General features: G+C 44.3%; 1 protein-coding gene across 2 annotated transcripts in view; it reads left to right on the top strand.

Annotated features, from left to right (window-relative positions):
- Positions 1-22,655, top strand: part of Ppp2r2d (protein phosphatase 2 regulatory subunit Bdelta) — a 38,290-nt gene extending 15,635 nt beyond the window's left edge. Inside the window, exons 3-9 of one of the 2 annotated variants that reach the window (XM_021168133.1) lie at positions 6,909-7,006; positions 8,178-8,343; positions 8,885-8,997; positions 11,584-11,761; positions 12,831-12,995; positions 15,548-15,809; positions 21,806-22,655. In XM_021168133.1, coding sequence (XP_021023792.1) covers positions 6,909-7,006; positions 8,178-8,343; positions 8,885-8,997; positions 11,584-11,761; positions 12,831-12,995; positions 15,548-15,809; positions 21,806-22,085 — 1,262 coding nt within the window. In that variant the 3' untranslated portion in view covers positions 22,086-22,655. Of the gene's footprint in view, positions 1-6,908; positions 7,007-8,177; positions 8,344-8,884; positions 8,998-11,583; positions 11,762-12,830; positions 12,996-15,547; positions 15,810-21,805 lie in introns of those variants that run through there. The other variant, XM_021168134.2, reaches the window with a different exon arrangement.
- The last annotated feature ends 3,734 nt before the right edge of the window (positions 22,656-26,389 follow it).

Genomic DNA, 26,389 nt, shown 5'->3' on the forward strand with positions numbered 1-26,389 from the left:
TTGTAGTGTCACAGAACATCATCTCTAGAGCTCTTTGTTTTTGTTTTAAATATAGTCTAGTCACAATTGAAACTTGACTTGGGGTGCTTTGGGATTTCAGTGTTCGTATAAACATCTCTTACAGAGTTGGTTTGCCTTTTAAAATTACTTGATGGAGGATTATACTTCTATTGTTTTGTGTTGGGGGTTGTTTTCTTTTGTTCTTTGAGTCCAGGTCTCGTGGAGCCAAGGTTTATATTGAACTCTCCATAGTCCTCCTGTTTGCAGGAATTGCTTGTAAGCATCACCTTGGCCAGCTGTTGTCTCAGTTTATGTCTTCCTTTTGAGCAGAGATAACATTTGCCTTTGGATGACCTATATCCAAAGGCAAAGGTAGAAGTGTGGGAGAGATGATTCAGTGATCAAGGTCCTCATTTCAATTCCCAGCATCCACCTGGCAGCTCACAACTGATATAACTTCAGTTCCAGGGTTCCCAATACCCTCTTCTGAACTCCTCGGGCACCAGGCATGCACATGGTACACAGACATACATGCAAGCAGAACACCTGTACATACAATAAAATAACTTTTTTTAAAAAAAGACAAAATTAGCCTGACTGGTGTACTCTTGTAATCCCAGCATTTGGGAGGCTGAGACAGGATGATATGAGATTCCCTGCCCTCCACCCCAACTAAATACCACATAGAAACTCTGTGTACATGATCTGTTGGTAGGACAATTTTTATTTTTCTGTGCAGTGTTCTTTCCCAGTCCTCGATGACTATACCAGAATATGTGGGCATTGCCTGGCTTACCTGATATCCTCAATAAACTGCATAACTGAAAAGCAGCTAACCCTTTGCATTGTGGATATGTAGTAATTTCCTCTTACAGATGTTTGCGTGTGAGGAATGACTTTTTTCCTGGAGATTCTTTATTAGAATCATCTGTCCTATAAGTCTCTGCATCATGTGTTTGCCTCAATACATGCTGCAGAGTATGAAGGGAATGTCCTCCCTTCAGCCTGCTGCTTGCACATTCACAAGCCAGAAACAGTTGATCTGCTAATGGTTGCCAAAGCTTAAGTGAACTTCAGTGGGCAAGCTCTGAGCAGTATAGTCAAGAGCTGTTCAGGAAATACTGAGAGCAAAGGGCCCTCAGATGAGAGGGAATTAAGAAATGCTTGGCCAAGATACCTGGCAAAGCCAGTAGAGATCAGACACTAGTTGGAAGATCAATGAGAAACAAGAGGAGGTTTGTTTGGTCCCTCGGGGTCATCATAGGATCAAGTCCTTGAGCAGGATAAGAATATGGCTGCAGAAGATTAGGGGCGAAGGCATGGCTGTTTCCTTCTAGTATGTTTTTAAGTGAATCTGTTACACTGTAGGTGTCTAGTGTGCCAGTGGTAGTTTGGAGTCAGCAAAGGTGTATAGAATGCAGTCAGTGACAGATAAAAATAAGAGCAGCAGTGGAAGAACAGTCAAGAATTGAAGGAAATCTGAGCTTATGTGAGCAGGGTTGGAGAAGGTGAGGTTAATAATGGCTTCCAAATGTTCCTGGGTTTCAGAGTAAAGAGGTACAGAGAACCTTGGAGGAGGTGGAGGTTGCAATGCTGGGAGTGGAGTCTGATTGGAGGAGTACAACTAATGGGCCTAAGAGTCTAGATGTCCACCTGGGGTAAACAGGACTCAGGAAGTCCTACAGTAGCATGATAGATGTGCACAGTGGCTTGGGCCCAGGCATGTAGCAGTGACCACACAGCAGGAGCATCTGCAGTTTAGCCATGCTGTGAGAGTGAGCACAGCCAAGACTTTCCTCTCTCCAACATGGCTCCACCCCAGCTCTGACCTAGCTAATAGGATTTTTTTGGTTTGTAGTGTAACACTGCTATAGTTACCACCTAGCCCCCACCCACCCACCCACATAGTCAATCATCCTGGTTTTGAATTTGATATAAGTGATGTTAACACTATTAGTATGTGCTTCTGCTTTTTATCCTGATTGTGGATGCTAGTTCCTTGGTCATTTTCATTGTTCTGTGGTCTTCTTTTGTAATGATTATATAACGTGTATATCTGTTCTCCTGAGTGGACATTTAAGTTGCCTTCAAGGCACTTGATTGGCTCTTGTTTTTACTTTCTTCAAACTTAATTAAAACTTGACTTGGTAAAGAATCTTAAGTTGAAATTGTTGGGGGGTTTTCTTAAAGTTTGAAGGGTGGTTAGTATTCATCCATCTCCCTGAAACTGTGTGTTACTATTAGCCCTACTTCCTTTTGTGTGGCTGGGGTCTCTCCTGTTCTTTGTCCATGTCCTTGGCCTGCACCTCTGCCTGGGTGTAGCAGGCTCATCAGCCCTTTGTACCTAGGAGATGCTGGCCCTAACCCTAACTCTGATACCTGTCTCTTCTCTCTCATCTTAGAACTGTCAGCTGGGCCATGGGCCACTGAAACCCATCTTCCAGCTGTGTTTGTGCTCTGCCCTTGTGCCTTGCAATTTTTAGGCTGCTTACATTTCAGGTAAAAGTGCCTTCTCAGACAGGCCAGGATGACAGTAGCTGCCTCCCAGGCACAGCTTACAGTGAGTGACACTAGCACAGTAAGTGCTGTTGTAGACAACAGGGCTAAAGATGTTAGTGCTCACTAGCGATCCTTACTAGTGGACATTTGTTTTCTTCTGAGTGTTTGCTTTGTTTGGTTGACTTTTCTCACATCTGCAGATCCTGAGTTGTGGCTTTTGTTTTAAAAGTAGGGCCATTGTGAAGACAGTTCTGTGAGCAAGTGGTCTTAGAGAACTGTCTGTCTTCTGCATTCTTGCTTTGGCATCTCTGAGAGGTATCCTGGGGTCAGGGTGGGGGTGCTAGCCCATCACCCAGCGTCACAGGAACATGAAATGGGATGGACCCAGGGAATGTTCCCCTAACTGGAGCTATTTGGAGTTAGGGCATAGGAGTGGCTTCAAGTCTGACATTGCTCAAAATAACAGACAATTCCAAAGTGATCTAAATATCCAGCAAGACTTTGTGTTATCAGCCAGACCACCACCTCACAACAAAGAGCCTCAGTGGCCCTTTGTGCCAGCACAGTGAAGTTATAGCCAGGAGTTGTGTGTGGGCACAATAGACAAAGTGAATAAGCTCAACAAACGTGGTAATTTAGAAATAGCTGACTTCCTTCTATTAACACCTTTTATTGTAAAAAGATATCACAATGAATAGATATCAGTCATTTAAATTTTACTGGCTTTACAATTTGTTCATTTAGTTCATGTATATATTTTAGTTTTCAAATTTATCTGGCCATTACAAAGAACATTTCCAATTTTAAACATAATTTGTGACTTAATGAAAATTATTTCTCAGCACTGATAGGCTTAGGAGTTCCTCTTCAAAAGATTCAGCTTGTTCTAATTAATCTGAAAATCACTTACAACTATAACACTATTAATTATATAATATTGTATATCCTCTGAGTATGAATATCATAGGTTTAGTCTCTTGGTGCCAGTAAAGAAAGTTTTGGGTTTCATTCAAGCATATTACGTTATTTTGGGTAACTTTAGGGTGGTAGATTGGAGTGTGGCTAAATGGCACTTGCTTAATATACGTGAGGCCCTAGTTTCAGAGTGGGGAGTGGTTAGGTGTGGCTGGGCATGGAGACTCAGCCTGTAATCCCAGCTCTTGGGAAGTGGAAGCAAGAGGATCAGGAGTTCACTCACTCACAGTCTGAACTACAGGAGACCCTCTCTCAAAAAGGGTGGGGGACATATTCTTGTCCTTACGCCACATCCAACTGATGCCTTTTGAGGAAATGGGGTCAGCAGGCAGTACTGATAGAGTCACGCCAACTCTGAGGTGTCTGGAAATCTGGCAACTTTTGATCAGTGCTGAGAGTGGCTCTGTCACAGGCAGGTGCATTGCTGCCTTTTTGATCAGTGCTGTTGTGCAGTGCTGAGAGTGGCTCTGTCACAGGCAGGTGCATTGCTGCCTTTCCATCGTGTCAGAGTTTATTGAATAACAATAAATTCACAAGTAGTAGTTTCGTTGGTTGCAATTTGCCAGGTAGTCCTTTCCTTGACAGCCAGCTAAGGCAGTCACTGGTTCTTTAGTTGATGTCATTAATAATTATTAATAATTACTAATAGTATTGCTCGAATCGTGCATTACAGACCAGGTAGGAATCCCTCTGTACACATATGTAGGTTATAGAATGGCTACATAGGTTAGAGATGCCCCAGTAGAATTCAAGGAATTGCAGAGAAGCCTGAGAAGCAAAAGCGCAGGTAGAGAGTAAGAGGAGTAAGAGGGCAAAGCCAAAGGTGGGCCTCCTGGAGATGCTTCCAGAGTTAAGCTACAGAAGTGAGGTGTGGGGAGCTGGAGGGACAAAGGACAAGACCAGATCCAGGTAAAATGGGAAGAGTGTCAGGTCCAGACAAGAGTACTAGGTGGAATGGGCAGGCAGTAGCTAGAGCAGGTTACACACAGACCAAGCCAAGCTGAAATCCCAGAGACAGTCAGGAGTTTTCTGCTTTTGGTGCCTTGAGTCATACCCCGGGTCGTCAGATACCAGGATGGAAGGCCGTCACACACAGTGTTAGGTGCATGCCTCTGTATAGGTTTATTTTGAGGGAGCTACACCTTTTTCCCAGTCTGTCTAGACATACCAGACTTGGCTTTCCTGATAATGACTTTATATACCCTTGTGCTCATTTAATTTAATAAATTTACAGGATGACATCCTTTTTACTTTGAAGAATAATTGCTTATCACCCTAGCTGGGGGGGGGGGGGATGTCAGACAGATGGTGTTTGTTTACAGTGTCCACCTACGTGCAGAGTCGTCATCTATTCTCACAGTAAAATCAAATGCTGTTTATAAAATGGAGCTTGTTGCGGCAGAGCAGTTTGATCTCATCATACAACCCTTAAGAATTACTTCTAGTTGCTGGGTGATGGTGGAACACACCTTTAGTCCTAGCACTAGGGAGGCAGAGGCAGATGAATTTCTGAGTTAGAAACCTGTCTGGTCTACAGAGTGAACTCCAGGACAGCCAAGGCTACACAGAGAAACCCTGTCTCGAAAAACAAAAACAAACAAACAAACAAACAAAAAAAGATAAACACCATGACCCATGACCAAATAAAGCTTGAAGAAAGGGCTTCCTTATTTCAGCTACAGGTTATAGTTGATCATTGAGGAGAAGCAGAACAGGAACCTGGAGAACTGAAAATGACTCAGAGACCTTGGAAGGAAGCTGCTTACTTGTTTACTCCCTCTAGCTTGCTCTGCTAGCTTTCTTATACAGCCAAGGCCAACTGTGAGCTGTGTCCTTGAATGTCAATTAGCAATTAACATTCACGGGTTAGTGGCACACAACTTTAATCCCAGCATTTATGAGCCTGAGGCAGGAAGATCTCTAAATTCAAGGTCAGCCTGTTCTATAGAAAGAAACCTTGTCAAATACTCACCTCTGTACCCAACCCCTTGGGCCTTTCCCCCCCTGCTCCCCAAAAAGAGAGATAAAAATACTGCAAAGAACGGCCACAGTCCAGTCTGATTGAGGTAATTTTAGTTGACGTCCTCTTTTCTCAGGTAATTCTAGTTTTTTATCCAGTTGACAGCTAATGCTGATCTGAAAAGCTGTATAGTATTTTATGTCTCCATACATCCAACTTCATTAGTTAGTATAGGAAGCACAGAAACTAGTCTGCAACACCACTGGCCTCATGGCAACGATACCAGACTTGGCTTTCCTGATAATGACTTTAATATACACTTGTGCTCATTTACTTTAATAAATTTACAGGATGATACCCCTTTTACTTTGAAGAATAATTGCTTATCACCCTAGCTCTGTGGGTGTTGGGGGTACCCCCACATCTGTCTGGTGTCAGACAGATGGGTGTTTGCTTACAGTGTCCACCTAAGTGCAGAGTCACCATCCATTCTCACAGTAGTATCAGCTGACCTTATTGGCAAATCAACTGCAGATTTAGTCTACAGGATATGCCATACTGCCTCAGAGTGTCCGAGCCTTTTTCTTACTCAGGCAGCAGGTGGCACAGCTGACGTGCCTAAGACTATCCTCCAGAGTCTACCCTAGATCTTTGTCTGGAGATATGACAGCTTTCCCCTCACAGGCATGGAGCCTACCACCCTGTCCCTACCCGTTGCCTTCCCCTGGGGCGGCATGCATACCATTTATTTACTGCACAGGCTATTCCTACACCTTGGGACTGAGAAAGATCTCCAAGCCTTGCAGTTTGTCGGTCTTGAATAGGGTGGCCATGGTCTGTAGTGTTGCACAGAGGCTAGCAAAAGTTTCTATATGAATATTAAAACATTCCTATTACTGTGTAAGAATCAAATTTAGGGAGCTGGAGAGGCCAATAAGTGGCTAAAGAGCACTGGCTTCTCTGGCAGAAAACCTTGGCTCAGTTTCCAGCACCTGTGTGGAGGTTCACAACCACCATAACTCCAGTCCCAGGGGAAATGGTACCCTTTTCTGCTGTCTGAGGGTACTGCGTACATGTGACACCCGTACATGCCTACAGGCAAACATCATACACGTTAAAAAATAGCATTTATTTTAAAAGTTGACATCAAGTATGCACTTTAAAGTTAGGGACCCTTCTTCTAAAGCCACCTGGGGTGTTTTTTCCTTTAAAAATTATTTTTCTAAATTCTTATCTTATTTTGCAAATAAAAGCATCCAAGTTACTGTATGACAGGAAATATGAGGTAAATTGGATCAGTAAAATCAGACTCAGAATTCCCATGTACTGGTAGGTTCTACCTTAGACCCATAAAGCAGACAAGAAGTATATACATTTTCATGGAATGTTTATCTGGAGAGAAAGTTTGTATGTGTTCATTTTTTGATCCTCACAAAAAACATGAGTTGTGATTGACTCTGTCTTCTCTTGGCAGCCGACATCATCTCCACCGTTGAGTTTAACTACTCTGGAGACCTTCTTGCAACAGGGGACAAAGGTGGCAGAGTTGTTATCTTCCAACGGGAACAAGAGGTCAGTGCTTTACAGTCCACCGTCAAATGTCATCACTACATGCTGCACATGCTGCTGACCAGAAAGGAAGCATAGTTGTCACTATCCAGTTTTATTTAACACTCAGTCCTGTTGCAGTAATTATGTAGAATATTTTTTTCAAGCACTACCTTGGTAGATGAGGAAGAAATCTTCTCCTTGTGGGTACTCCTAAGCTGCCTTCATCCTATATCCCAGCACCCACATGGTGGCTCACAACCATCCATAGTGAGGTCTGACGCTCTTCTGGTGTGTCTGAAGACAGCTACAGTGTACTTACATATAATAATAAAAAAATGTTTAAAAAAATATTTTTGTTAGAAAGCGTTCCTATCTTATGTGGGTGCATAAGGCAGGTGTAAAGAGTATGAGACTATGGCATCCTCTGGATCAAATGTATTTGACTAAATACCTGCTTCCATGTGTGCATACACACATTAAAGATTAAATCACAGTGATAAGTCACTGTCTCTAACCTTGGATTCCGGGAACAGCAGAGCTAATAGTACTACACCCCAGACATGCACAGTCGTCCACAGGGCAAGGCTGCACCATGGAGCAGAATCCAGCACCTCCTGAGAGCCAGAACATCTCTTCAGCAATCAGAACCAGAATGGAAATTACTAGATAAAACACCCAGACTAAGACTGCCAGACTATACTTATCTCTTGCACTTTGATTCAGGTTTTTCCCCCTATGTTAAAATTTAAAACTCCTATCAGTACCAAAAAATAAGCTTTTAGCCATTAGATTTATCTGCTTCCCTTGATATGGCCACATTAATCTCTGTGTCTTGCCTCATTTTCTTTTGTACTGGCATACTGGAACTGGTAGCCAAGGTTAACTGGCGGGGCTACCAGAGGTAGACTTGGGACCAGTTTGACAATTAAAAACAAAAAGGAGGAAGAAGGGAGCAGATTCACAGACAGGCTTAGTCGTGTCCCACAGAACTGCATGTCCACTGCAGAGAAGATTTAAGTGTGCAGAAAAGGCCTGCGCGTTCTTTATTCTTCCAAGTGCATTAATGCCAGCTTCGTCAAGAGTTTTTTGAGTCAAGACGTTTTTAACTTAAAAATGTGTGATCATTTAATGCTCATGTTGATAGTCAAAATCTATCTGCCTTCATTAAAGAAGCTATCATGTTTCCTTGCAGAATAAAGGCCGCGCTCACTCTAGGGGAGAGTACAATGTTTACAGTACCTTTCAGAGTCATGAGCCAGAGTTTGACTATTTGAAAAGTCTAGAAATTGAAGAAAAAATTAATAAAATCAGGTGGTTACCGCAACAGAATGCTGCTCATTTTCTACTCTCTACAAATGGTGAGAATCGTAAATGACTATTTGATTTATTTTTAATTTTAGTGTGGATGGATTCTTATTTTAAATAACTCTAGAAATTGTTTCTGCTTTAAACTTCGGAGAAGGTGAATTATCAACTAGGCTGAAAACAATAGCTAGAAAATTCAAATTCTGCATAGAAGACCAGTATTATTTCATATATTTGTTTACATCTTTAGTTTTTGTATGTGTGTATATAGTGCATATGCATATATGTAGTGAATACTTACGTACGCATGCTTCTGGAGGCCAGAGGAAGCCATTGGATGTCCTCCACTGTCAGTCTCTTACTCCTTTAAATAACCCCAGACAGCACTTAGATTTTAGGGACATGACTAGGAATGTGAACCTGGAGTCTCATGCTTGCTAATCAACTGCTCTTACCCACTGAGCCACCTCCCCAGCCTCCTAAGCTTAGACACCAGCCGAGGCAGGCAATAGTTTCCTAGAATAGTTAAATGATAGTGGTACATGTTATTGATGATTTTTCTTTTAATATAAAGAATAAGGTTTTTATTTTCAGATAAAACTATTAAATTATGGAAAATAAGTGAACGGGATAAAAGAGCAGAAGGTTATAACTTGAAAGATGAAGATGGACGACTTCGAGACCCATTTAGAATTACGGCACTACGGGTATATGCTGCATTTTCTTTAACCCTTCCAGTACTTTTCAGAAATAATCCAAAACAGTTCTATCAGCTATTGAGAATACTGCTTCAAATGTAACGGGCTTTACCTTCCTATAATGATGGTAGTGGTCCTAGTTGCTGTGTCCTTGTTGGAAATGGGATCTTCAGTTTCACCAAGGTCATAAGATGGCGCTGAGGGAAAAGCTCACATTTGGTTTCCTAGTAGAGCTTTTGTTGAGAAGTACCCAGGCCAGTTGAGTTTCTGTGGTAGAATCCAGAGTATTTGCTGGTGTAGTAACACTGTAGGTAGGGTGGCTGGTAAACCAGTGAGACACTTGCAGTGGAGCTGGTGAAATTTCCTCTTGAGTTCATTTCTTCTTGAGCACACTGATTTTTTTAATTCTTCACCCGTTGGATTGATCACTGATACGTTCAATGGTGGGCTCAGTGCAAACAGGGGCACCTGGGCAGGAACAGAGCTCAGCTATGTTTTGAGATAGTGGCTTGAGAGGTTTTTCAGTGAAATATAATAAGCCTTTGTTACACTGTTAACCAAGTGAAGGTGTGGTATTATTGAAAGTAGCCATCTCTGGTGCTGCTGAAATGGGGCAGCCTTTTTTGATATGCCTTCCCTAGGATGTCTCAGGCCCAGCAGTTGGAATGTATATAGTTTGTGACCCATTCTCTTGATAAAGCTAGAGAGTGGTGACAGGCAAGTGAGGGCTGTCCCTGCACAAAGACAGTGGGCAGAGTTGGGCTGAAGATCCAAAGGCAGTCTTCCTCCCCTACCACTTAACCTGTTACTGGGCCAAGAGAAGAGATGCTATTTGTTCAGATCTGAGTCATAGGAAGAACTCAGATGTTCTCTTCCATACCATAGGTTAGTTTTGGCATCGTGCTGTGTTTGCATTTGTGACTTAGTGTGAACACATTTTAAAATCCCCCTTGTTGTAAGGTGTTGTTGCCAAGTTCTGTGAAACCTGCTTACCTCTCCTGCCACCAGCTTCATCCCATTTGTGCACACAGCCTTTCCAGACACTGAGATTCTCTCATTCAGACCCCTACATATTCCATAAGCTCATGTGCTTATTTGGAGGAACTCAGGTCTTACCAGGCCTCTTTGACAGAATTAACCAAAATAAATTCTAGGTCTGATATTCTGCTTCTTTTTTTTTTTTTNNNNTTATGTATTTTCCTCAATTACATTTCCAATGCTATCCCAAAAGTCCCCCATACCCTCCCCCCCACTTCCCTACCCACCCATTCCCATTTTTTTGGCCCTGGCGTTTCCCTGTACTGGGGCATATAAAGTTTGCGTGTCCAAACGTGGGCCTCTCTTTCCAGTGATGGCCGGCTAGGCCATCTTTTGATAGATATTCTGCTTCTTTTAAGGATTTTTTCCCTGTTATTTTAATTCTATGAAAAAGGATGTAATTAAAAGGGCTCTTTCAGTTAGGATTACAGTTGCTGCTGCCTTGGTTAGCTTGAAACAGTAAGGGTCATGGCAGGTATGTGTCTTAGACCTGCGTATTGTGAAGCTGGCATTTTTGTTCTATGAAACACCAGGTGGTATAGTCAGCACCTATCTAGGCCAGAATGAGAACAGCATCACTACACATTTATCCAGGAACACTTTTACAGAATTTGGCTAGAGAAGACTCATTTGAAAAATTCTTCTAAGCCTTCAGTTCCTTGGTGTCTAGTTATAGCAATAAAAATTACTCTAGTATTCAGCTTGCTCTGGAACCTTGGGCTTCCCTTCCCTGAATAATAGGGAGAATGGGGAGCCTTTCCCTCTTCCATCTCATGGTGCTGTTCCTTTAGACTGACTCTTGTACCTGTGTCAGGCACAAGTGCTCTGTCCAGGTCCTTCCTTCTCTCTGTCTGTCTCTATCTGTCTGTCTGTCTCTCTCTCTCTCGTTCTCTCGCTCTGTCTCTCTGTCTCTCCCCCCCTCCATACTTCCTCCACACCGAGCAACTGATAATCCAGAAGCCTGTGTGACTGTGGCACGAAGGCCCGTACACCATCCAGGTTACTAGCTGCACTTCAATTCCGACTATAGCCAGCTCTACATCTCAGATCTCAGCAGATGCTCTGAGAATTAAAATCACAGAAAAATGTTTCAGTAGATGCTTCTTAGCCCAAAGAATCCTCCGCATCCTGTCTGTTGATCCCTCCATAGGCATAACCCCACCACTGTGGCCCATGAGTTGACACTGAATCACAGCACCCGTGCTATGAGAGCTGAGATTTGTGCACTCAGCTACAAAGACAAGGAGTTACTGTCTAACCTCAGCCATGGCCACCAGAGAATACCCAAGAGAGTGATGCTTTGGTGATCTAGAGAACATTAGTTAGGGCAGTTTACCTTCTTTTTTTCTAACAAGAAGAAGACCATAGTACTTGTGTAATAGGAACAAGGAGGAATAGCTGGGACCAGACAGCTTCCCACTCTGTACTCTGCAGCAGCTCTCCTCTGGTTTGAGGTGTTGCACAGCTCCAAAAAACCTGTCCTTTTCCTTGTCTAAATACCGGACGCTTATGCTATTATGATCTTTGTTTTAAATTCCTTTCTCATTCCATTTTTAGGTTCCAATATTGAAGCCCATGGACCTTATGGTAGAAGCAAGTCCACGACGAATTTTTGCAAATGCTCATACATATCACATAAATTCCATTTCAGTAAATAGTGATCATGAAACATATCTCTCTGCAGATGATCTGAGAATTAACCTATGGCATTTAGAAATCACAGATAGAAGCTTCAGTATCCTTTACCAAGTGCTGCCTCAGTTTGTTTCCTTGGTTACTGTGTAATTACTTCTCATGGACAGCTTTACCCTGGTCCCCTGGACAATGACCTATTTAATGCAGTATTTCCTAGAGTAGTGGCAACTAAAAGTTCTTTGCGATTGAGTGTCCCTAAAGATATAAACCTTTGCCTGAAAGTTCACGTGAGAAACCCTGAGTCTCCTTGGATCAGTCACTGCCTTACCTCTAGCTCCTAATACTGCCATATGCCTCCCACTTCTAGCCCTCCAGTGAACCATTCATGTCCTACCTGACTGGAACTCTAGGCACTGTGGTTCTTGTCATCAGAGAGGTCACAATACTTGTTCTTGCCTCCAGACCATCTTGCTGTCCTTATGTTCAGTCGTCACTTACCTTCTGTGAGGTCTCAGCCTTGGCTCCCCACTATTTCTGTGGTGTTTTACCCTGTAACCCCATCTACTTAACTTGAGGGTATCAGTGTTGGGCTGGGTTCCCTCTCTCTACTGCACACTGGCACTGACTGGGCAGCTTAAGATTCATGCTGTCTCTAGTTCTGATGGGTCCCTGTCTCTCCACTGTGGCATCCAGTGATGAGATATACAACTCATCCATTGTATATTGGTTTTTTCTTAGTTGTTTATCTTGGTAGATAAATATGTCCATCAACTTTCCACAGTGGCCCAGAGAAGATTTTGCCCTTCCTTTTGTTTCCATTGGCTGATTCATGATTGACTTCCTGCTGCGTTTGTATTCTAACAACCAAGCTCTAAAAGTCAAATAATTAGGAAGGCAGAATCATTTGTAATTTGACACTGTCTGTTTTTTTAATTAGTTATAGATAGAAGTATGTGTGTAGGTGGCACTGCTTGGCTTCATTGTGGATGTCATTCTGTGTGCTCTGTCTTACGAACTGTCCTGCATCCACCTGAAGCCCCTTGCTATGGGCTCCTCTGTGACAGTTTATATGGTCAGTCTCCTGCAGCTCCTCCCTATGCCTCACTGCACAGTTTTCTATCAAATTACCCTTGTACAGCTAAGCACTGTGCCTTAACATTGTGCTCCAGACATTGTGGACATCAAGCCAGCTAATATGGAGGAGCTGACAGAAGTCATCACTGCCGCAGAGTTCCACCCACATCAGTGCAATGTATTCGTCTACAGCAGCAGCAAGGGGACCATCAGACTGTGCGACATGCGTTCCTCTGCCCTATGTGACAGGCATGCCAAGTGTAAGTCTTCTGGGAATATCCTTGATTTCCTGTTAGTACTAATAGGGCCCTCCACATCCTCTGCAGACTTGGAGCATGGGCAGGCTCCCCATGGGCTATGCTAATAAAGAAGTACTCCAGCAGCTGTCCTCTACCCAGAGCTTACTGTGACCTGGGTCCAATGCAATGCCATCATCGTAGCTACTTTTGTGTGGTAGGACCAGGGCCATAGCCATCAGAGTGCATTCCACTTGTGTTGTCTGTATCAAACAGAAACAATGCTGTGTGCCTGGAGTCCAAGCTACTCAGGAAACTGAGGCAGGATCGTGTGAGGGCCAGGAGGGGACTTCATCTTAAAAAGAGGGTAGGGATAAAGGGATGGGGAGATGGTTCGCCTACTATAAGTGTGTCCTGCTCTTGCAGAGGACCTGAGTTTGGTCTCCACTTCCCATTTCAGGTGGCTCAGCACTGTCTGTAATGCCAGCTTTATGGCAAAAAAAAAAAAAAACAGACAAACAAAAAACCAAAACCATGCCCTTAATCCTAGTGCTGTGGAAGCAGAGGCAGGCCGATTTCCAGGCAAATTGTCTATAGTTACATTCAGCCAGGGCTACATAGTGAGTGAGACACTGCCTCAATAGTGAAAACTCTCTCCGTTCCAAGAGATTCCCCCCTTCCACATACACATGCACACCTAAAATTTTAAAAATAAATGTTTAGGGCCAATGAGATGGTCCAGCCAGTAAAAGTACTCTCTGCCAAGACTGGTGACCTGAGTTTGATTGATCCCCAGGACCTACATGATGGAAGAAAACTGACTCCTGAAAATTGTTCTCTGACTTTGACATGCAAGTTCCCTCCCTAAACCAAATAAACAAATGTATTTTTTAAACTGAGGTTATGGGGCAGGGGGGTTAAACAGATGACTCAGTGGTTAAGAACACTGGCTGCTCTTCTAGAGGTTCTGGGTTCAATTCCCAGAAACCACATGGTGGCTCACAAACGTATGTAATGGAATCCGATGCCCTCTTCTGATGTCTGAAGACAGTGATAGTGTACTCATATACATAAAATATATCTTTAAAAAAAAAAAAAAAGGGAGACCCAACTTCAAAGCATACTATGTTGTCCTGGTACATCATCTTAGTAAGCTACCGGTGTGCAGCTGTCTAAGAGAGCTTCTCCCTCCAATACTGGTATACTGTGCATCTCCCTCCAATACTGGTATACTGTGCATGTCCCTCCAATACTGGTATACTGTGCATCTCCCTCCAATACTGGTATACTGTGCATCTTCCTCCAGTACTGGTATACTGTGCATCTCCCTCCAATACTGGTGTACTGTGCATCTCCCTCCAATACTGGTATACTGTGCATCTCCCTCCAGTACTGGTATACTGTGCATCTCCCTCCAATACTGGTATACTGTGCATCTCCCTCCAGTACTGGTGTACTGTGCATCTCCCTCCAATACTGGTATACTGTGCATCTCCCTCCAGTACTGGTATACTGTGCATCTCCCTCCAGTACTGGTATACTGTGCATCTCCCTCCAGTACTGGTGTACTGTGCATCTCCCTCCTGTGCATCTCCCTCCAGTACTGGTGTACTGTGCCTCTCCCTCCAGTACTGGTGTACTGTGCACACGGGGAAGCAACTCTTCCTCACCCACGCTGGAGTGGCGTTGTGAAATGTGTGTCAGCCGGAAAGTGCTCCTAAACAAATTTAGGTTTCAAGAAGAGCCGTCCTTCTCAGCGCTAGTTTGAGTAAATGCTTCATGTTGGCACTAGCTTGTTTCCAGTCTGCCCCATGCAGAGCCAGCAACCATCACAAGTTCCTCCACGGAAAAGAATTTCAGAAGCCCTAGAGAAGCTTCAGGAAAAGGAAATGTATCCCCCAGCCTAAAGCAGGAGAGGGCGTGGGCATGGAGATGAGCTGGGGTCCAGAGAGACCTCCCTCTGCCCTGGGTCCCGGGGGAAGGGGAAGGGAGGGAGGGAGCTGCTAAGCTGCTGCAGACAAAGCTAATTCTGTGGAAGAAGCAGTGACACGCTTTCATTCAAGTGACCACTCACCACAAAAGGCAACCGTCTTTGCTGCCTGGTCTTGTCCAGTAGTTCCATTGTGTAGCTGTCCACTGTGTCGTTGGCTTAAGGTCCAGGGCATACTGGTATACTGTGCATCTCCCTCCAATACTGGTATACTGTGCATCTTCCTCCAGTACTGGTATACTCCTGCAAACTCTGTGCCTTCTGATGAGCAGGCCCTTCCTTCCCAAGGTGGCCAGAGCACTATGCTTCTGTGCTTACATATACCCCTGCAGTGTGGACGTCATGTCCCCAACCCAAGCATTTGTAGTCATGTTCCCATGTATACTAAGGTATTGGGTGCCCTGCATGGATTTGAAGGCCCGCACCTTGTGGTGGTAGAGAAAGACAACCAGAAAGCTAGGGAAATGAAGGTGACACCGGGCCCTTCAGGGTATCTGAGAAGCCCCTGCTGTTTTTAGGATGTAGTCTTCTGATTTAGCACAGTAACTGAAAGTGCTCACTTTGGTTTTGGTTTTTGTTTTTTCAGTTTTTGAAGAGCCAGAAGATCCCAGCAGTAGATCCTTTTTCTCAGAAATAATCTCATCTATATCTGATGTCAAGTTCAGCCACAGTGGTCGATACATGATGACTAGAGACTATCTGTCGGTGAAGGTCTGGGACCTCAACATGGAGGGCAGGCCTGTGGAGACCCACCAGGTACATGAGTACCTGCGAAGCAAGCTCTGCTCCTTGTATGAGAATGACTGCATCTTTGACAAGTTCGAGTGCTGCTGGAACGGTTCAGACAGGTGAGGCTGCCAGCGTCATAGCACGCTGGCATCCGGAAGTGCTGGTTCATTTTGGATCTCCACCAAGCCCCTCACACTGGGAGGGGTCTCAGTCAGTTGCAAGATGCTGACAGGTTGTGTTTTCCAGGCCTTTTATTTGTCCTATGAGGTATCCCAGAGGAAACCGGGTATCTGAGTGTACCTTTCCTCTGTGGTTCATGATATATTTAGAGTACTCAGTGAGTGATTACACAGATAACGTGGGGGAAAAAAAAAAGGAAGCAGCAAGTGACTTACTAGTCCAGAAGGCCACCATTGAGTCTGCCTCTGTGTTAGGACACAGCCTTCCCATAGCTGCATCGTTTACTTCCTGTTCAGGACACATTGCTTTTTGGTGTTGAGAAGATACGTATCAGATGGTATTTACAGATTCTCTTAGATCATCTTTTTGTAGAATTTCTGTTGAGAATTTAAGTGACTAGACACTGTCAAACACTTCAATATAAATAGCTAGGGATTTGGTAGCACAGATGTAACCACAGCATTTGGGTGATAAAGCCAGAGAACCACCAGGTAAGGACTAGCTTGGGCTGTATAGCATGACCGTGTCTCAGAACTACCTAAGTAACTACATTGGCTTCTTTAAGTAATAGCTGACCTCATAAACTAAAGTTGCTGCCTCCATCTCAAATGCTCATTCCCACACTGTGTCTTTGCTTTGACGCTTGTGGAACTTTGAGGTCTATCCTAGTTGCATGGTGTGAGAGACCTCACGGTGAAGAGCTGAGTGCTTCCTCGGAGACAAAGCTAATTACCCTGAGACAGGCCTTCCTAGACTGTTCACAAATTAACTAGCATGCCAGTTTAGACTTTCAGGACAAACACTGCACTCGTCGGGCTGCAGCAAGCAGCCCCCAGAGTGACTTGAGGCACTGAGTCTGGCATTGCTGCCAACTTATCCTGAGACTGGAGGGTCCTCTCCATTTACAGTAAGCAGCCTATATTCCATACCTTCTTAAGGTTCCCAGGTAGAGAGCAGAGAGTTCATGGATCTTTTAAAACTCAATGAAAAACATGCGAGACTGCCTCAGTCACCATGCCTCATCCCCAGCTCTCAGGTCTCTTCCAGTATGAAATCACTTAAGAAGCTCACAAGAGGAATTTGTCATGTATATTCAGGAAAATGCTACCACAGGCAACAGAAACAATCAAATATCTAAGAATCTTTTTATTTTTACTTGGGTTGCCAGAGTCTGGGGTATCCCAGGCCTGCCTCAAACTCAAGATTTAGTTGAGGATGGCTTTGAACACCTAAACCCCTGCCTAAACTTCCCATGTGCTAAGATTATAGATGTGTTACCTCATCCAATTTATGTGGTACTAGGAATCCAGCCCAGGGTTTCATACATTCTAGTAAAACATCCTACCAACAAAGTTCTATCTGCACAGCCTTAGCCCTTTTCATTTTTGGCAGAGATTCTTGGTTTGTAGCTTTGGAAGGCCTTGAACTCAATCCTTTTACCTCAGCCTCTTGAGTGCTGGGATTAGACATGTGTACTACCTACCACACCTGGCATAACATATTAAGAGTTCACATGTAGTAAGTGTAAGCTACACAGTAAAGGACAGAGCCAAAATGCTGAGCAGAGAGCCATAAGACTAACAAAATGCTGTTGTAAGAAATTCTAGCACAAACAACTTTTAGAAATAAGATCCACAGATCCAAGTCTAACTGGAGACTAACGAACTGCAAGGAAGAGCAGAAGTTACCTGAAGAGCTAGGGAACATGGGAGTTAAGAAATGGTGGCATGATGGCTTATGCTTGTAACACGAACAGTGGGGAACTGAGGCCTGGGCTACATACCATGTCATGTCCTTAAAATGACAACAGTGTCCTGAGTCTGAAGCGATGGTTAAGAGCCACTGGCTGCTCTTCCACAGGATCCCAGTTCCATTCCCAGGCAGCTCACAACCATCTGTAACTCAAGTTCCAGGACATGGAAGACCCCGTCTTCTGGCTTTCTTGATCCATAGGCACATATGTGGTGCATATACATACTTGCAAGCAAAACATAAAATAAAACAATTTTTTTTTAATTTAAGAAGAAAACAGTATAAATTACAGAGAAGATATGATATGCCATACAGCTAAGTGGAGAGGGGTCCCCAAAAACCCAGGACTGTGGAAAGGTAGTATTAAACTTAGGTTAAATATTCCACTATGTGGTTAATACATCCTAATTCAAGCATATTGATGGCCAGGGTTTTCAGCAGTTTATCCAGGAAGCACAGAACTCCACAGCAAAAAGTACAAAGGTAACCTGTCCACATCATCATAAAATTACAGGTCATCAAAAATAGAGAGATCTTAAAAGTGGTCTGTAAAAGAAAACATATTCTCTGTAGAGTGGGTGTTGAGGCTGAGAGCATATTTTTCCACAGAAACTGCCTGAATGTTCTGTGTAACACCAGGATCCTAGAGCCTGGTGATTTCATAAAGAAAAGGTTTGTTTAGTCTGTTGTTTGGCTGACAGTTTTAGAGACTGAAAGACCTAGGTGAGGTAGCCTTATCTGTTCAGCCTCTAATGAGCATCACATGACGATGTCGGATAGATCACCTGGCAAGAGGAAAAAGAAAGCAAGCAAAGCCTGCTCCCAGAGACTAACTCACGTTAAGGGTTAGGAAACCCCAGTACACCCAGTGAAAGCTCTGAAGTCAGAGCTGAAGAAAGTTGCCCTGGGATGCCATGCAGCAGAACAGAGGTCTAGGTAACCAGCATGGCTTCCAGCTGCAAGTAAAGCTGATGCCTGTGACCTCGTGGACAGAATCCTCCATACACTGCAGTAAATAATGGGGGGGAAATCCAGGGGAGCACCTTTGCAGTGCCAGGGGAGCACCTTTGCAGTGTCTGGAGGTGAAAGAGCTTCTGACACGAGGCCTCAGAAACCCAGGAACCTCAGAAACTCAGTGCTCTTGCAGAAGAGTCTCATTCACTTCCCACCACCTACTCGGCAGCTTAAACCCACTGAGAACTAATGCTCTCCTTAGGCTCCTGCTTGTATATGGTGTGTAGGCACGCCCACACACAAAATAGTAAAATACTTTTAAAATAAAAAGAATAGCTCTCCCAGAATAGTGGGAGTATTTTCAGTCCCAACACTGAGGAGGCAGAGGCATGCACATTTCTGCCAAGGAGGGACAGCCAGGGCTACATAGAGAAACCCTGACTCTCTGGAAAGAATAGGGAAAAAATGATGCTATGGAGATAGCTCAGTAAAGTGCTTTCCACGCAAGCATGAGGACCTGAGGAGCAGTACCCACCGAAAAGCCAGGTTTGACCGTGCACGGCTATAATCCCAACTCTGAGAAGGTTACCAGGCAGCCAAATCAGGGAGTGCCACTGCCTGAGGGGGAAAAAGGTGGAGGAACTGGAGGACTTACACAACAGTTATAAATACCATTTCTTTTTCCAGAAGAACAAAGTTCATTTCTAGGGAGCTCTAAGTGAAGCTCTCCTTTGGCCTCGGTTGTGCACAGGTGTACTCAAAAGACAAAACCCCCACACATGTGAAATATTTTTTAATGGAGTGATTGAGAGGAGAATATGAGATGACAACTGCTAGTTCACTTTAGAAAAGACAAAGACCACAAGTGGGAATGAATGGGATATACAGTGACAAGGAGGAGTAGGGCCAGTGGTACTTCCTGGCCTCCTGTGGCACTCTGCTAACATCAGTATATTGCAAAGATCTTGTACATAAAGACAAAAAACCCGGAAACCTGAAACATCAACCTGCTTATTGGCCACTGAGGAGCACACAGCTAAATTGTTTGTGTGTGTGATACATCATCAGTGACCTGGATCACAGAGTTAGTAACTAAGTGATAGATCTATTACTATTCAGAATACAGCTGCATGCACCCATCTGCTTTGAGGAGAGACTGCCTTTCTGGGGACAGTGGGAGGAGTCTTTCTAGGAGGTACCTTGTAGAATGTAACCATCTCAGATGGCTAATGGTCTTTATGTATCTGAGATACTGCAGCATATCATACCCCTAGGAATACGGAACGTTCTCCTAGTGATGTTTGCTCCGTGCATTCATCTCTTGCCCAGAAGCGAGCATCTCCTTGTGTGTCAGTGGAGTGGAGTGCTGTCTTTAGTGCAGTCACTGGTCAGTGCCTGGTAGCCTGCTGCTGGGAAGCTCTGCATTTAAGTTTTATTCAGCAAAAAAGACAGCACCTGCTCCGTGTGTTAATTCTGTCCCTGGGTGGGGCAGACCTGACCCATGCTACCATGATTCTCTTGCTGCATTCAGGTGCTGGGTAGATCAGGAGATGCCCACCTCAAAGCAGGCGCCTGTTGTTATTGTCACAGTGCACCAGCAGTTCATACCCATGCTGATGCCACAACACTTGTTCCTGACAAACAGTTTTGGTCACGGTGCTCTCCGTTCTTGTTGCATTTGCTATTGGCTCTATCCCCACGCCCATAAGCATTGCACTCCCTGTGGACTGGAACAGTGGGTCCTCTCCTGCAAGCACAGTTCTGCGTGCTCAATTGAGATGCTATCTCCAGTGTACCAAACCATGGTTCTCATCTCTAGCCTGCCTAGTGCCACTTGTATAAACAGATTTGAATGAATAAGACTAGCTGTAACTAAGTTTTATTTGGAATGGAATTTGAGGAAAAGTTAACCACATGCTAAAATATTTACAGACAGCTAGGAAGAGCCCTGAGCAAAGTAGTACCTTGAAGGACTTGGGCATTGTAAAGACCGCTAGAGACAGCAAGACCATGGAGGCCGGGACAGGAGCAGGAAAGGGTGAGGTTTCCCAGGACAGGACAGAAGAGGTTGGTTGGTCTTCAGTTGCCAGAGATGTCAAAGGGCCACATAAAATTTGTTTTGTTTTGTTTTTTGAAACAGCACTATGTATATTGTAGCCCGAGGTGACCTGTAACTTGCTGTGTGTTGGCACACACCTGTGTTCCCTGTACTTAAAGGAAAATCGGAGTTTGGGGTCATCCTCTGGTATATAAAAAGTTTGAGGCCAGCCTATGCTATATGAAAACTTGTTTCTAAACACAAAACAAAATGGGGGAGGGAGTCTTCGGCATATGGCAGATGCCTGTAATCCCAGTACTAGCTAGAATCAGCTTGCAAACCACATACGCATTCCAAAATATAGAAAATAAAGATGACCCCCTTCCATAGTCATGGATCAAATTGTGATAGCCTCCTGCCTCAGCTGTCTTGATGTTGGAATTACAGATGTGCACCTCCACTATACCTAACATTAAAAGAAACTTAGAAATTAATCATTATCATTTAATAACTGAGTTAACCTCCATTGCGAAATGTGACTAAATATAACTAGTTTTGACTTAATTGTTAATGAGAAGGTCAGGCTTATGGTAAACTGTCAGTTTATTACTAAGACAGGGTTTTTGGGGGGAAGTGGGAGGGTTGCTTTTTTGAAACAAGATCTCTCTATTACATAGACCTGGGTGTCTTGGAATTCACTTGCAGATCAGGCTGGCCTCAGACTCACAGAGATCTGCCTACCTCTGCCTCCCAAGTGCAAAGTGACTTGGACCGAGTTTTCTTCTTCCCCTACCCTGCTCCTCCTGCTTTCCACTCCTCCACCCGTCTGCCTCTCCTTTCTCTCCTTTCTCTCCTCTTCCCTCTTCTACACATTAATTAAACAAGAAAAATGGAAGAGTTCTGCTCTCAGCTCCCATGTCAGACAGCTCACTATCACCTGTAAGACACATTGCAGGGGATCCAACACACTCTTCTGGCCTTGGTGTGCAGGTATTTAAATTATGGATCCATTACTTTTCTTACTTGGACATGAAAATAAGTGAAGTTCTCTGGAGAATCTACTATATTTCTTTCCTGATAATGTAGAAATTGGGGCCTATAGAGGGTCCAAACTTCATGCCATTACCTTGGTTCATGCCAGTGCCATGATTCCGCTGGGTACTCAGTGTCCCTCTTTTGTCTCCTGAACAGTGCCATTATGACGGGGTCCTACAACAACTTCTTTAGAATGTTTGATAGAAACACTCGGAGGGATGTTACACTGGAAGCCTCAAGAGAGAACAGCAAACCCCGAGCCAGCCTGAAGCCCCGGAAAGTATGTACAGGGGGTAAGAGAAAGAAAGACGAGATTAGTGTGGACAGTTTGGACTTCAATAAGAAGATCCTCCACACAGCCTGGCACCCCATGGAGAGCATCATTGCTGTAGCTGCCACCAATAACTTGTATATATTCCAGGACAAAATTAATTAAGAAAACTGACTGGAGGACCACGTGTTGTCTTGCATATGTAAGCCGGTCATTAGTTTTCCTGTCAAAAAAAGGCATTGTCCTCTCCATTGAGAATAGTGGCGCACTTCTACTTCCCTCATAGACACAGGAGAAGAAGGGCTCTCAGCTGGAGTCGGGAGAGATGAGTGCCGCTGCTGAAGGGAAAACCTGCTCGAAGCTGAATTGGTGGACTCTGCTCAATAAAGGCCATTACTCAAATGTATTTATTTAAGTCTGGGCCTTCCTTTCCAGTTTATAGACCAAAAAAACTAACATCTGAGAGGAAAAAAAAATCTCATCAAATCTCTCTCCAGCTCTTCCCTGTCTCTGCCATCCATCCCTGGGCCTTATCCTGGACATGGTGTGGCCACCACCCACGTTCCTCTCTGGCCCTGGAGCCCCAGTGGGCTGCATCACCCTCCGCTGGTGCGTGGTGCGTGGGTACGCCCGAGCAGGCTCAGGCAGCTCTACTCACCCACTGCATCTGCCATCACACCTTCTGTGGAGCTACTTAATAAACACAACACACTGTGAAGTGTTTTTAAACCCAAATGCCACTGTAGTCTTTATTTGTTTCAGTTGCACATAATGAAATTATTCAGGATATTTATACTTTGGAATAAATTGAAAACTTTTTTTTCCTTTAGCAAAATGGTCAAGTTTGTACAGAACTTAATTCTAAATGTAACTGTCCCAAATTGCCACTTGGTTTCTGTAGAAACTCCATCTGGGAAAGCCAAAATTGAGTCAACCTCTAGAAAGGAAACATGCATGAAAGAGCAACAGAAGTGCTGCTCTCCGATTACCACCTAGCTTAAAGTCGGGCCTGGGTCGTCACAGCTAATGTGTATATACTTTCTCTTTCAAAAATACTTTTAAAATGTTGCTAAAATTATATGCATGCCAGATTTTAATACAGTACCTCAATCAGAACTCAACAACTGTACTTGGGCTTATATGATACTACCTGTACCTACGGCTCATTTTAAAACACTCTGGATATCAGGGGTCAAGATTTCCTGACAAGCTGGGCGTGGTGGCACACGCCTTTAATCCCAGCACTTGGGAGGCAGAGGCAGGCAGATTATCGAGTTTTGAGGCCAGCCTGGTCTACAGAGTGAGTTCCAGGAAAACCAAAATAAATAAATAAGATAGATAGATATAAAATAATAAAAAATAAATTCCTGACAAGAAATGTGAAAGTTTAAAAAGAATAAGGGAAAAAAGTACCAACACTTAGTGTTTCCATGGGATTCAGGGATGAGCTACTGCAGGGCAGAACCTGTGCCTGCTGAAACGGGAAGGTACACTGATGACTGCCAAGGCATGTACAAGGGCAGCATGCCTCACCACCACAGGACTAACTGATGCCACCCACCTCGGTGCACACTGACTAGATACAGAAGACATGCCCCTAATCCTAACTAACAGGAGGTAAGAGCAGACACATCTTTGTGGTTTCTAGGCCAGCCAAAGCTACATAGTGAGACCCTGCTAAAATAAATAAAAGTAGGTTGGTATAGTAACACATGCAGGCCTTTAATCCCAGCACTAGGGAGGCAGAGGCAGGCGGATCTCGAGTTTGAGGCCAGCCTGGTCATAGTTGAAGGACAGGACTACATAGTCACAAACAAATATAGCTTGGATCTTGATTGTGGCCGCTTACAGTGTCAGAGATGAAGCCAAGGTACACAAGCATCAGCTCTGACCGCCAAGGAAGACCAGCCCTACCTAATGGAGCAGGACTGCTCCTGTGCGTCTGTCCTGCCCAAAACGTTCAATACGTTTATATATTTCACTGGATTTGTACAGAGTATTTAGACAACTTTTTCCATCTTTACATTATTTCCCAGCAAAGCCTGCTGGCCACTTGTAGAGGAAGCAGAGTAGGTGAGCATGTAGGTGTGTCCTTGGATTACAGCAGGTGCTGTCTCCCTCAGGACTGAGCCTGCAGGTCTTTTCAGAGACAGCTGTGCATTGCTGTGGTATAGACAACAGGTGCTTTTGATAGCACTTACCTACCGTGTGGCTAAAAAGGCTGGCTTCTGACAAGTAGACACTCTGAAGGCTGGTTTTGTTTCCATACAAGATTCTCATTGTTGTAGCCCAGGCTGGCATGGGTTGAGTTAGGCCAACTTTGGCTAAATGAGACCCTGGGGCTTGGGGGACCTAAGCATGGTGACCCTTTTTATCCCAGCACAAAAGAGGCAGAGACTACTGGATCTCTTGAGTTCCAACCAACACTACAAAGTGAGACTCTGTCTCAGTTTTTATTGAAAATTAAAAGGGCTGAAGAGATGAGTCAGAAGTTAAGAGCAGCCGGGCGTGGTGGCGCACGCCTTTAATCCCAGCACTCGGGAGGCAGAGGCAGGCAGATTTCTGAGTTCGAGGCCAGCTTGGTCTACAAAGTGAGTTCCAGGACAGCCAGAGCTACACAGAGAAACCCTGTCTCAAAAAACCACAAAAAAAAAAAAGTTAAGAGCACCTGCTTCTTGCAGAGGACCTTGATACTTCCCAGAACCCACATACAGCTCTCAACCTGCTGTAACTCCCGGTTCCAGGGGATCCAGTGCCCTGACTGTACGAGGCGAGGCATGCATACACACATACAGAAAGTCAAGCTAATCACTCATACATAGAAATTAAAAGATCTTTTTAAAGGTTTTTAATTACATTTTTTTTCTGCTGGGTGGTGGTGTCACACCCCTTTAATCCCAGCATTTGAGAGGCAGAGGTTAGTGTATTTGAGGCCTGCCAGAACCCTGTGTTGAAAAAATATTAAAGTTGTGCTTCTGTGCTGCGGTTGTGTATCAGTCTGCCATTTGACAAAACACTGATAGTTGTCTTCATCAGTTTCAGTAAAACATGCCAAGTGGAAACGATCGCTATGGACCTAGGACAGTCTTCCCTGCTGTGGAAAGTGGAGGGAAGGTGGCTGCCTGAGGCAGTTCGCTACTGTTATTCTTGGGTCCTGGCCCAGGTACCATACCTGGAAAGTCTTCCTGTGCAGAGCTGAGTTTGGCAACTGGTAATCTGTTATGTGCCTGACATCCATTTTAGGCCAGTACTGTAAGACCTGTCCCAGCTGCCATGTTCTAAAGAGTCAAGGCTCTCATGTGGGTTAATGTGACTTGTAGCTGCTAGTCCTTGGACAAGGCAGACAGAGAAAATACCCTAGGGTGCTGCGTGACAGCTGTCCTCTGTAGGGAGCACCTCAGAGTACTGACTAGGGAAGCAGAAGTACCAAAGTCCCATGCTGGGGGTGAGGGAAGCTGCCTGCCAGGCCACACTGGGCCATGGATGGTGCAGGCAGCTGCATTTCTAAGGGCTCAGCAGCATTTGTAGGGACTGGCATGCAGGCAGATAAGAGGCTAGCTCGGTCTACATAGGAAGTTCTAGGACAGCCTAAACTATAGAGACTGTGTCTCCAAAAACAAAAACACTCCCGACATTCCTACCCAGTCTGCCTGCTCCGGCCATCGTCGAGTCCCACATTTTCTGAGTAAAGTCACCCAGAAGACCAGGAGGAAGATTGTGACAAAGCAGGAAGGAAATGGTCAAAAGGGTGGTGATCTCTCCAGGGAAGAGCCAATGTGGTCTGGAGCGCTCCCCAAAGTGGTTTTGCACAATGATTTTATATAAATTTTAAGTAAAAAAAACTAAGCTTCTGGGGTTGGGGATTTAGCTCAGTGGTAGAGCGCTTGCCTAGCAAGCACAAGGCCCTGGGTTCAGTCCTCAGCTCTGGGGGGGAAAAAATAACATTAAACTTCAAAAATGGAAACTAGTACCTAAATTTGCCCATAACAGACAGGAACCTGCACTATCAGACCGATGGGATAGAACTCTTAATAGACGAGTCATGAAATGTGAAGTGTTACATTGAACATCAAAGTATGGGTGTGCAGGAGCATTATTCTTCAGAAAGCTTTTGAACTCTTCAGTTTTGTGGCTGTTTTGACATGCTAAGTAAGTGAAATGAGACTCTGGTGGCAGGCCTGCTGATGAGAGACTAAAGGCAGCTTGTTCAGTTTGCATACACTTTTTCAAAGTTTTTGATTTTGCAAAGCTTGTGCTCTGACTTTGAGTCTTGCACATTTCAGGTGCAAGGTGTGTAGGCACAGAACTGTCCCCAACACTCAGACCTCATGCCATGGCTTGAGGAACATAATTCCTGGCTCTTGTGACAGGAGGGTACCATACAATGGCCCTACACCAAATGCTACCCTGGGAGGAACACAAACAAGACGAGGTGGTAGCATCACACTCCATCACTGGTCTTGGCCCAA

Source organism: Mus caroli, chromosome 7 (genome assembly GCF_900094665.2).
Source record: "Mus caroli chromosome 7, CAROLI_EIJ_v1.1, whole genome shotgun sequence".
Taxonomy (NCBI): Eukaryota; Metazoa; Chordata; class Mammalia; order Rodentia; family Muridae; genus Mus; species Mus caroli.